This window comes from Hippopotamus amphibius, chromosome 3, assembly GCF_030028045.1.
Source record: "Hippopotamus amphibius kiboko isolate mHipAmp2 chromosome 3, mHipAmp2.hap2, whole genome shotgun sequence".
Taxonomy (NCBI): Eukaryota; Metazoa; Chordata; class Mammalia; order Artiodactyla; family Hippopotamidae; genus Hippopotamus; species Hippopotamus amphibius.
The window spans coordinates 185,033,485-185,046,042 of record NC_080188.1 but is presented as its reverse complement, the minus strand read 5'-3'; the positions used below and the strand labels follow the sequence as shown (position 1 = coordinate 185,046,042).

The 12,558-nt window shown below is 36.3% G+C and overlaps 1 protein-coding gene across 1 annotated transcript in view; it reads right to left on the bottom strand.

Moving 5' to 3' along the window:
- The window catches only part of USH2A (usherin), a 758,076-nt gene that overhangs the window by 293,042 nt on the left and 452,476 nt on the right, over nt 1-12,558 (bottom strand). Inside the window, exon 38 of the mRNA XM_057727708.1 lies at nt 10,212-10,391. Coding sequence (XP_057583691.1) covers nt 10,212-10,391 — 180 coding nt within the window. The remainder of the gene's footprint in view (nt 1-10,211; nt 10,392-12,558) is intronic.

Sequence of the window (12,558 nt, the reverse complement as noted above, 5' to 3'; positions counted from 1 at the left end):
TCAAGCCTCGTATTTTTTTTTTTTTTTTTTTTTTTTTTTTATTATTTTATTTTATTTTTTTGGGGGGTACACCAGGTTCAATCATCTGTTTTTATACACATATCCCCATATTCCCTCCCTTCCTTGACGCCCCCACCTCGATTCCCCCCCACCCTCCCTGCCCCAGTCCTCTAAGGCATCTTCCATCCTCGAGTTGGACTCCCTTTGTTATACAACAACTTCCCACTGACTATTTTACAGTTGGTAGTATATATATGTCTGTACTACTCTCCCGCTTCTTCTCAGTTTCCCCTTCACCCCCCGCCCCCTCCCATACCTCGAGTTCTCCAGTCCATTCCCTGTATCTGCTTCCCTGTTCTTGTCACTGAGTTCATCAGTACCATTTTTAGATTCCGTATATGTGAGTTAGCATGCAATATTTGTCCTTCTCTTTCTGACTTACTTCACTCTGTATGACAGATTGTAGTTCTATCCACCTCATTACATATAGCTCCATCTCATCCCTTTTTATAGCTGAGTAATATTCCATTGTATATATATGCCACATCTTCTGTATCCATTCATTTGTTGATGGGCATTTAGGTTGCTTCCATGTCCTGGCTATTGTAAAGAGTGCTGCAATAAACATTATGGTACAAGTTTCTTTTGGGATTATGGTTTTCTTTGGGTATATGCCCAGGAGTGGGATTACTGGGTCATATGGTAGTTCTATTTGTAGTTTTTTAAGGAACCTCCAAATTGTTTTCCATAGTGGCTGTACCAACTTACAGTCCCACCAACAGTGCAGGAGAGTTCCCTTTTCTCCACACCCTCTCCAACATTTGTTGTTTCCAGACTTTGTGATGATGGCCATTCTGATTGGTGTGAGGTGATACCTCATTGTGGCTTTGACTTGCATTTCTCTGATGATGAGTGATGTTGAGCATCTTTTCATGTGTTTGTTGGCCATCTGCATGTCTTCTTTGGAGAAATGTCTATTTAGGTCTTCTCCCCATTTGTGGATTGGGTTATTTGCTTTTTTGGTATGAAGCTGCATGAGCTGCTTGTATATTTTGGAGGTTAATCCTTTGTCCGTTGTTTCATAGGCAATTATTTTTTCCCATTCTGAAGGTTGCCTTTTAGTCTTGTTTATGGTTTCCTTTGCTGTGCAAAAGCTTTTAAGTTTCATGAGGTCCCATTTGTTTATTCTTGATTTTATTTCCATGATTCTAGGAGGTGGGTCAAAAAGGATGTTGCTTTGATGTATGTCAAAGAGTGTTCTGCCTATGTTTTCCTCTAGGAGTTTGATAGTGTCTGGCCTTATATGTAGGTCTTTAATCCATTTGGAGTTTATTTTTGTGTATGGTGTTAGGAAGTGTTCTAATTTCATTCTTTGACATGTTGCTGTCCAATTTTCCCAGCACCACTTATTGAAGAGGCTGTCTTTTTTCCATTGTATACTCGTGCCTCCTTTGTCAAAGATAAGGTGCCCATATGTGTTTGGGCTTACTTCTGAGTTCTCTATTCTGTTCCATTGATCTTCCTTTCTATTTTTGTGCCAGTACCATACTGTCTTGATCACTATGGCCTTGTAGTATAGTTTGAAGTCAGGAAGCCTGATTCCACCAACTCCATTTTTCCTTCTCAAGATTGCTTTGGCTATTCGGGGTCTTTTGCGTTTCCATACAAATCGTAAGATTTCTTGCTCTAGTTCTGTGAAAAATGCCATTGGCAATCTGATCGGGATTGCATTGAATCTGTAAATTGCTTTGGGTACTACAGTCATTTTCACGATGTTGATTCTTCCAATCCAGGAACATGGTATATCCCTCCATCTGTTTATGTCATCTTTGATTTCTTTCATCAATGTCTTAAAGTTTTCTGCATACAGATCTTTTGCCTCCTTAGGCAGGTTTATTCCTAGGTATTTTATTCTTTTGGTTGCAATGGTGAATGGGAGAGTTTCCTTAATTTCTCTTTCTGCTCTTCCGTTGTTAGTGTATAGGAATGCAAGAGATTTCTGTGCATTAATTTTGTATCCTGCTACTTTACTAAACTCATCAATGAGTGCTAGCAGTTTTCTGGTAGAGTCTTTAGGGTTTTCTATATATAGTATCATGTCATCTGCAAAGAGTGATAATTTTACTTCTTCTTTTCCAATTTGGATTCCTTTAATTTCTTTTTCTTCTCTGATTGCTGTGGCTAACACTTCCAAAACTATGTTGAATAACAGTGGTGAGAGTGGACACCCTTGTCTTGTTCCTGTTCTTAGAGGGAATTCTTCCAGTTTTTCTCCATTGAGAACAATGTTGGCTTTTGGTTTGTCATATATGGCTTTTATGATGTTGAGGTAATTTCCTTCTATGCCCATTTTCTGGAGAGCTTTTATCATAAATGGATGTTGAACTTTGTCAAAAGCTTTTTCTGCATCTATTGAAATGATCATATGGTTTTTATCCTTCAATTTGTTGATATGATGTATCACGTTGATTGATTTGCGTATATTGAAGAATCCTTGCATCCCAGGGATAAACCCCACTTGATCGTGGTGTATGATTTTTTTAATGTGCTGTTGCAGTCTGTTAGCTAGTATTTTGTTGAGGATTTTTGCATCTATATTCATCAGTGATATTGGTCTGTAGTTTTCTTTTTTTGTGACATCTTTGCCTGGTTTTGGTATCAGGGTGATGGTAGCCTCATAGAATGAGTTTGGGAGTGCTCCGCCTTCTGCAATATTTTGGAAGAGTTTGAGAAGGATAGGTGTTAACTCTTCTCGAAATGTTTGATAGAATTCGCCTGTGAATCCATCTGGTCCTGGGCTTTTGTGTGTTGGGAGATTTTTAATCACTTCCTCAATTTCTGTACTTGTGATTGGTCTGTTCATGGTTTCTATTTCTTCCTGGTTCAGTCTTGGAAGATTGTATTTTTCTAAGAATGTATCCATTTCTTCCAGGTTATCCAATTGATTGGCATATAGTTGCTTGTAGTAGTCTCTCATGATGTTTTGTATTTCTGAGGTGTCCGTTGTGACTTCTCCTTTTTCATTTCTAATTCTGTTGATTTGCATCTTCTCCCTTTTTTTCTTGATGAGTCTGGCTAATGGTTTATCAATTTTGTTAATCTTCTCAAAGAACCAGCTTTTAGTTTTATTTATTTTTCTTATGGTTTCTTTCCTTTCTTTTTCATTTATTTCTGCTCTGATCTTTACGATTTCTTTCCTTCTGCTCACTTTGGGGTTTCTTTGTTCTTCTTTCTCTAGTTGTTTGAGGTGTAAGGTTAGGTTGTTTATTCGATCATTTTCTTGTTTCTTAAGGTAGGACTGTATTGCTATAAACTTCCCTCTTAGAACTGCTTTTGCTGCGTCCCATAGGTTTTGGGTTGTTGTGTTTTCGTTGTCATTTGTTTCTAGATACTTTTTGATTTCCTCTTTGATTTCTGTAGTGATTCCTTGGTTGTTTAATAGTGAATTGTTTAGCCTCCATGTGTTTGTATTTTTTGCAGTTTTTTTCCTGTAATTGATATCTAGTCTCATGGCGTTGTGGTCTGAGAAGGTGCTTGATATGATTTCAATTTTCTTGAATTTGCTGAGGTTTGATTTGTGACCCAAGATGTGATCTATCCTGGAAAATGTTCCGTGTGCACTTGAGAAGAACGTGTAGTCTGTCGTTTTTGGATGGAATGTCCTATAAATATCAATTAAGTCGAGATGGTCTAATGTGTCATTTAAAGCTTGTGTGTCTTTATTGATTTTCTGTTTGGATGATCTGTCCATTGATGTAAGTGGGGTGTTCAAGTCTCCCACTATAATTGTGTTACTGTCGATGTCCCCTTTTATAGCTGTTAGCATTTGCCTTATGTATTGAGGTGCTCCTATATTGGGGGCATAGATATTTACCATTGTGATATGTTCTTCTTGGATGGATCCCTTGATCATTATGTAGTGCCCTTCCTTGTCTCTTTTAATAGTCTTTACTTTCAAGTCTAATTTGTCTGATATGAGTATTGCTACTCCAGCTTTCTTTTGACTTCCATTTGCATGGAATATCTTTTTCCATCCCTTCACTTTCAGTCTATATGTATCCCTTGGTCTGAAGTGGGTTTCTTGTAGGCAGCATATAGAAGGGTCTTGTTTTTGTATCCATTCAGCCAGTCTGTGTCTTTTGGTTGGAGCATTTAATCCATTGACATTTAAAGTGATTATTGACATGTGTGTTCCAATTACCATTTTCTGAATTGTTTTGGGTTTGTATTTGTAGGTGTTTTCCTTTTCTTGTGTTTCCTACTTAGAGAAGTTCCTTTAGCACTTGTTGTAAGGCTGGTTTGGTGGTGCTGAATTCTCTTAACTTTTGCTTGTCTGGAAAGCTTTTGATTTCTCCCTCAAATCTGAATGAGATTCTTGCTGGGTAAAGTATTCTTGGCTGTAGGTTTCTCTCTTTCAGGACTTTCAGTATATCCTGCCATTCCCTTCTGGCCTGCAGCGTTTCTGTAGAAAGGTCAGCTGTTATCCTGATGGGTTTTCCCTTATATGTTGTTTGTTGCTTTTCTCTTGCTGCTTTTAATATTTTTTCTTTGTGTTGAATTGTCGTTAGTTTGATTAATATGTGTCTTGGTGTATTTCTCCTTGGGTTTATTCTGTATGGGACTCTCTGTGCTTCTTGGACTTGGTTAATTATTTCCTTTCCCATGTTGGGGAAGTTTTCCACTAGAACCTCTTCAAATATTTTCACAGACCCTTTCTTGTTTTCTTCTTCTTCTGGGATGCCTATAATTCGAATGTTGGTACGTTTAAGGTTATCACTGAGGTCTCTGAGGCTGTCTTCTAGTCTTTTTATTTTTTTATCTTTTTCCTGCTCTGTGGCGTTTATTTCTCCCATTCTATCTTCCAACTCACTTATTCGTTCTTCTGCCTCAGTCATTCTGCTGGTTAGAGCATCTAGAGTATTTTTAATTTCAGTTATTTTGTTATCCATTGCTGTTTGTTTTTCTGAGTTCTTATGAACTGTTTCTTGTACTTTCTCTAATTTGTTATCGAGATTTTGTATCATTTTTACTATCATTACTCTAAATTCTTTTTCAGGCATTTTTCCTATTTCCTCCTCATTTATTTGGTCTTGTGGGTTTTTTTCCTGCTCCTTTGCCTGCATGGTGTTTCTTTGTTTCCTCATGGTTGTCCAAGCTTTTGGGGTTGCTTGTCCTGGTGATAGAGGTGTTTATAGAAGACTGTCCAAGCCTCAGACTAATGTCCAAGTATTGGAGTAGACGAATATTCAGTCGGTTCTGTCGACTTGTCGGAATACATTTGTTGTCGTCTTTTACTTCTCCATCGACAGGTAGAGATCTGTACAATGCAGTTTGGTGCTGAGAATTGTCCTTAGCTGAGTTCCTCAGGCGAGAGACTCTGAGATTTTGAGATGTGTGTGCTAGAGATTTATTGGGCGGCGTGAGGCTAGCAGGACTGGACAGAGGCGATGCTGGCCTGTGGTACAACCACAGCAGACCCTACCAAGCCTCGTATTTTTATGAAGTTTGTAGATTATAATAATTCTCACCAATTTTAAGGCATAAGTGACAAATTATTTATTGTCACAGAAAACTGGATTAAGTTCACAAACTAAGGTGGCTCTGAGTTCCTTTCACTGTTACAATAAAGCAGTTCAGGAAAAGATAAATAGGATAAAATTATTTCTTTTGGAAAAATATAAAACTTTCATAAAATATCTGTTTCTAGCTCGTCAGTATGGAATTTGTCACTAATCATTTTAAACTATGCCCTTTTATGCTTCTTCTGTCTCTTTTAGCTTTCTGAGTAGTTCTTTGATGTAACAAAGACAGTTTCAGACAAGATTTCAGTTCATCTGGAAAAAAAGGTTTAAGTCTGGAGGCAAAATGCAGTGTATTTAAAATTTATATACTCTATAATGCCTTTGTTCTGAACTTGAAGATCCTGCAAAACTTCTAAGCTTCTTTGCCTTCTTCCTCTAAGCTCATTTGTTCTTCTTCGGCTTATTATCATGCAACTGTGACTTTAACTGGTGGTTCCATCGTTTAACTATATGCAGAGTCATGGCTGACCCTTTCTGATCAATTGCCAATCCATACAGGTTTGACTGATAAAAGAGCCAATTAGATTTAAGCAAATTAAGGGACATCACCAATGTCAACCACTTATTAAACTGAATGCTGAATTCCATGCATACAAAACACTAATGCACTGAGCCCCATTAAGAGTTGAAAACCTAACCCCATTAGTAACTCCAGACCTTGAAGGGGTAAAGGTCATAAGAAAGTTTCATATTTATGGATTAACATTTGGAGTCTGTTTTTATTTTTTTAATTCTTTTCCTAGAACTCTTGAACCTGCACTATAATGCTTTTCAAGAGCTCAGATTAAATATATTCTTCATTTCTAAGAGTATCTTAGTGGTAAATATGAGCATTATGCTATTACAAACAACCTAAAAATATAGTACTTGTAGAAATGCAAAAGCCTGAGTACACACAAGCGGGTAAGGATATGCTACATAACTGAAGAAAAAAAACAAAACATCAGACTCCTCCAGTGGACCAGATAATATTTGAAACGTATTTTTAAAATAAAAAATGTGTGCTCTTAGGGATTTGCCACTGTCCCTCTATGTGCTGAGCTACTGGTCTCATGCTCTCACTTGTCTTAATCTCCATTTTCAGAATAACTTGTGTTTACCATATTGTTTAATCATATTTTCCTTTTCTTTGGTCAAAGTTAAGAGGTTTTTTTTTAAATAAGATTGATTTGATTAAACAACATCAATGAAACAAGGAAGATCTGATGGGACTAACGAGGGTTTGAAATTAGATATTGTTGGACTTTTTTCCCCAGCCTTATTTAGGTATATTTGGCAGACACAAAACTGCACATTAATTATTATTTTTCTCATCAGAAAAAAATAGAGCTAGTATCTAATAAGATGTTTCATAACCATTAACAAAGAGATGATGTACCAGGGTAAAATTCTTTGTGCTATGGTCCCCTTACCTCTCCCAAATTCCTATGTAAGCCAATGTCTATTATCCTATGTTTACCTAAGTAAAGTAACTGTAACAGGAAAGAAACCAGAGTGATGAGTAAGTGCAATCTGAGAATATTTCTTACTTCTAACACTCCTGGCCCTCCTTACAGTCTGAGCCCCTAATTACATCTGCATAGCCACAACATTTCTGCACTGGACAACTGTATACAGAGGAGGTCAGCTTTTCCACAGCTGGCTATAAAATAAGGTTGCTCAGGTAGGAGATGAGGTTTGAGTGGGCCTGAGCAATGATAAGCTTATAACTTAAAACTGGTAATTAAGCTATCTTGACTGATTTATTTACTTATTCATTCACTCACCAATCATTCATTACCCACCATGTGTCAGGTTTGGTCTAGGCACTGAAGATAAAATGTGAATAAGAAACAGCCCCTGCTGTGTAGGCTCTTATAACCAGTGATCATGACAGTCAGATGAGACAGGCAATTTCAATACAATGTGAGTGAACTAGGGGATTACAGAAGGGCCCTATCCCAGCCTTGGTTGGTAAAAGATGACTTCCTGATGGATCGACTTCTAAGCTGAAACCAAGAAAATGGGTAGGACTTTGCCAGATCAAGGAAGTAAAGGAGGTTTTTCTGGGCCACATTCGATAGTAAACATTTGATGAAGAAAAACAACTGGCATTCCTGTTTTGCCCAAACTTCTATCCTTATGTTTTTAAACTACACTGGGAAGAAAATGGGTGTTATCATTACCGATCTTGCATAATTCAGCATTGAAAGATAGTAGGAATTCAACATCACCATAAAAGAGATCTAATACTGAGATCAAGGAGAGGCAATAATGCTAACAATCCAAATATAATGGAAAAGTAAAGAGCATATAGAACCTTCTCTGCCCCGTAAGTTGGTCCGCTTCTGTACATCGGTTCATTTATTATTCATTTCGGTATGAAACACAGTTCACTGGACAAAGGCATGGAAGATTTCTTTAATAACTCTCAGTACTAATTTAATTCTACTTAAACACACATATTCTAGTGAATGCCACATGCTTTTCAGCATGATTTTATGTGTAAATCAGGATAATATGTTTTCAGGTCATTAAGTAAAAGGAAGCATGAACTAAAACCTATTTAATCAATGAGGTATCACCTTTAAACTGCCACAAGGTCATAAAAAAGATAATTTCAAAGCTATAAGTTTCCTAATTGTAATCAACAACAATCTAATGATGAAAAGAAGTATGTCCTAATGGCTGTAATAAACTTGAGGAAATCACTGTCTGTCTTTGAAGACATTTCGCTTCCTCTTTTGGTGAAGGGCCATCTTCCAAATTCTGGATTTTTGAGTAACATGAAGTGAATGATTGCCTGGTGCACAGACAGTGCTGGCTTCTGGAGCGTTATGGTAATGACATGGATAAGCTTCCGCAGAGCAGAGATAAAGATAAGACTCAGCAGTTGACTTCAGTCCAACCGCACCACCATAAAACAATATTTAGTTTCCTCCTGTTTGCATAATATTAGCCCTTCTACTAACCCACTGACAGATATAGCCACACAGCGTATATTGAGTTAGCAATAGCAGCTTGCTGTGTTCAACTGTATCATACATACATACACTTATAAATTATTAGGCCAAACATTCCTAAACATATGAACAATGAATTAAATTCACCCCTTTAAAGAATGCAATGTAAATGGCTGTAAATTACAGACCATCTAAATCAGTGTTTAGCCAGAAAATGAATATGTAACTCAAATATTCCACATTTTCTGTTAAGATGGTACTATGCCACTGACAAATCTCCATTAAAGCACTAATCACTCTTTAATGTCTAAATACGAATAAGGGGTATTATGTACTAAGGTAGAAAGTCATCACATTTTTTATCCCTTCTAGCATATTGGGTTAGAGTAAAAAATGAAGATAGGAATACCTAAGGTGTCTTTTGTTTTAGTTTGGTTTTTGGTCTCAGTTCTTAAACAGGAACCCACCTAAATTCAATTCCCTTTATTATCTGTTCATAAAATATGCAACTGAGCTGATCCACCCCAAAAGTCTCTTTCAAGAATTCTTTTCTTAAACAACGTGGCTTCTGCCATTTAGAGCTTCAAATGTTTTCGTAAATATCCATTCATTAATTCTTATAATGTCATAAAAGATACATAATAGTGAGTGGTTTTTATGGCACAACAGGTAATGAATTCTTCCTTGGAAGAGGGATTCCATAGAAACTGTAGATTAACCCTTATTTTCCTCTGGTGACGAGACCTTTGCTGCTCTTATGCTCTTTATGACTAGAGAGGGATTTATCCAGCCCTGCTGATTGCTCTTAACGAGATAAGGACATTACCCTTTAGTACAGAACATACTAGTTCCTGAAGCTGGGCCACAAGCAGACACTAGGTGCCCGGGGGTCCTTTCCCTTTGGTATTTTCAAAAAACATACATTTCTAAACACTCCACTGAGAATCATGCCCTTATTATTTTGAGGCATGCTTTCCGTCCAAGAGCTATACACATCAGTCTAAGGGAGAGTTTTCTTCTTAGTAACTAGTTCCCATAAACAGCTAAAACAAGAGTGGAGTTGATTGCAGACCACAAAAATTCTGAATAAGTTAAGTCAATCTTTTTCATAGAAATAGTTTAAAACAGCCAGATTGCGTCACATTTCACGTGTGAAAATGACACTTCTGAACTCTAATCATTAGAACACGGAATTTAAAGATGCTTTTCCAGTGGTGTGAATAGAGCTTTCCTATTCTATTACCCCCACTCTGCCTTTCTTTCTCCTTTCTTTTTTTTTTTTGTCAAATGAGAGGTTTAGATATACATCTAAACAAGTTCTCCAAAAACCCAGAAATGAGAACCACTTGCATGAGAAAATTAAAGTGCAAATGGAAAATATAAATTTTGAAGCTAAATGAAGTCTCAGACAAAAAAGCATCTCCCAATCTTCTTAACATGCATAAAACAAGAGATACATGTGTGTGTACATACACCTACAGACGGACACAGTGCGAGATGAAAGTCCTCTCAATAAAACAATATCAATAAAAGGGTCTCAGTAAAAGAAAACAACAAAACAACCAGAAATACAACTGCCACTCTAAGTTCTAAAAAAATTAATTCTAACAATAAACAAGGTGTTCAGTGGAGACTTAGTTGCGGAGCATTGTATACATTTGGATACCAACGTTGCTCACAGACTTACCTCCTGGCGGCATTGAAATCATTACAGGATCACTTATCAAGCTGCCTCGGCTATTTGAAACATTCACTTGCACTGCATAGTTAGTGAAAGGAACCAGCCCAACGATGAGCACCCAAAGGTTGGTCTCTTCACCACGGTGCATGATTTGTGTGCCATTCAGAAGAGTGTAGTTATCCTTTGCTGGTTAAAAAAGGAAAGATATTTACATTAGTGCATACATAAGGATTTTTTCCTGCTGTTATTTGAATATTTTCTTGGCTTTCTAAAGTACTAAACAGAAGGATATATCAAACCCCGAGAGGCATCACTTGTGCTATTATCAACATGCATACTTTTCTTATTTTGTGAACAAAGTGTTACCTAGGTTAATATTAAGTTCTCTAATCTATTTAGCACAGGGTCTGAAACAACTGGACTGACATTCTAAGACAGTATGACACCTAATCACAAGTATCATGCATATAGGTAAAAATTCTGGGCAGATACATAGGTTGATTACTTAATGGATTATTTACAATTGTTTGAGTTTTTGTTTGTTTGTTTTTTAATCCTTGAATTTTCTTTGATGTGCAGACTGGGAGGAAATCACATTCTTTTCCCCCAAATGGCATGGTTCTGGATATAAATAGTACACTCAAATATATGTGTCACAGATTTCATTTATTATCAATTGCTGTATTTTCTGCTCATTTCACTTGAAAAGTGAGTTGACTGCTTTCTATCTAATGCCTCTTTAAATCAGAATTGGTCAAAATATTCTGAAAAGCAGCGAGGGATGGGAAGTAACGTGTGTCCACTTTGATTGGAAGAACTGTTTTTTTAGCTCTATGGGAAAATGCAGAGGCTGCGTAGCTGTTTATAAGAATCACCATGAATGTATATCACCAGATCCCACCACAACCATCCTTCTAAAACTTTAGCGAACCCATTCTCAAATCTTAGCATGTCTAGAATACAGGAAAATACTGCTGTCTGATAACAGTAATTTATCTCCCTCTTCTGTGCAACTGGGTTACATTCAATGTTAAGGAGAGTTAGAAATTAGGCTTAAAATAAAAATAGGGCTACAACTGAAAACTGTATTATGACATTAATTTCACTTGCTGTTAGATGCTTTCCTGAAAAGTTTCCATGAGGCAAATTTTTCAAAATATTGTTTAATTTAGTAAAATTTAGTTATACTTACTCTTAAAACACAGGAAAAATAACTAAGAATAGTAATATTTACTTCAAGTAGCCTTCTTCCTTTGCCAAAACACTTTTTACTCTATGTACTTATAATTTTTCCCGCATAAATTCTACAAATATAAGCAAATGAATGAAAAACACACATGATGCTGCACTTCAAGGGGAAAGCATGTTTGTAAGATCTCTGGATACTGATATAATCTTTACTGTTTAATTGTTTTAAAAAGTAAAAGATGGTCACATATGCAAAGTGATCTTGCATTACACAGTAGACAAAATTTAACAGTTGCAATATTTACCAAAAATATTATACTTTTATATAGTTCAGTACAGTGCAAAGAAAAGTACATAAATTTGGTGATCAAAGACTTTCTGCATTTGAACCTGTCCTTGTCATTCTTTGGTAGTGTGTTCTTTGTAAGTTACTTAATATTTCTGAACCTCAGGTTTTTCTTCTGTGAACTGGGAATGATAATACTCCTTCAATTGCCATGTTATTACGAAGGTTAAGTGAGATTTCTTTACAGCAGATGTTCACCAACAGTGGCTAAGAATGTTACTGTTTCTTGTAACCCATACAATGGATACACTCCAGACAAATACTTAGAACTAGCAAGTGATTAAGAATTATTCACTCTGTATTTTACTTTCTCAACTACCTACCTACTACATTCTCCCCTCCTCCACCAACTATATATTATTAATCAAAATTCTAAGCTTTTTCAATTAATAAAACAACACTAATCTCATTCACTTCCATTGGGCCATTGTTCCATCAGATTGTACTTCAAACTCTAAAATCAATAAGGATCAAATGATGAAAAGAGGAGCGCCTATCTAGTTATGAGCATTTTCATGAAATGTGGGTGAGGCAGATCAAAACTTTAAAAATATATCAACTTTTTAAAAAGATACTTATATTAACTTTGGGTTGGAGAACTTAGCTGGACATTTTATTGCTGCAAAATACACAGGTAGGTTAAGCATTTTCCATGCACAGAAGAAATCCCTAGTTTGTGCAACAATTTATTCCTCTGAACTTGAAATTGGCAAAGGAGTGGTTTGTTCCAGAGAAAATAAATGGTACTTATGGGCTAAAATATGGGACTAATAATTTCTATTCATTTTTAGTAAAACAAGATAAAGACATATTCATAGC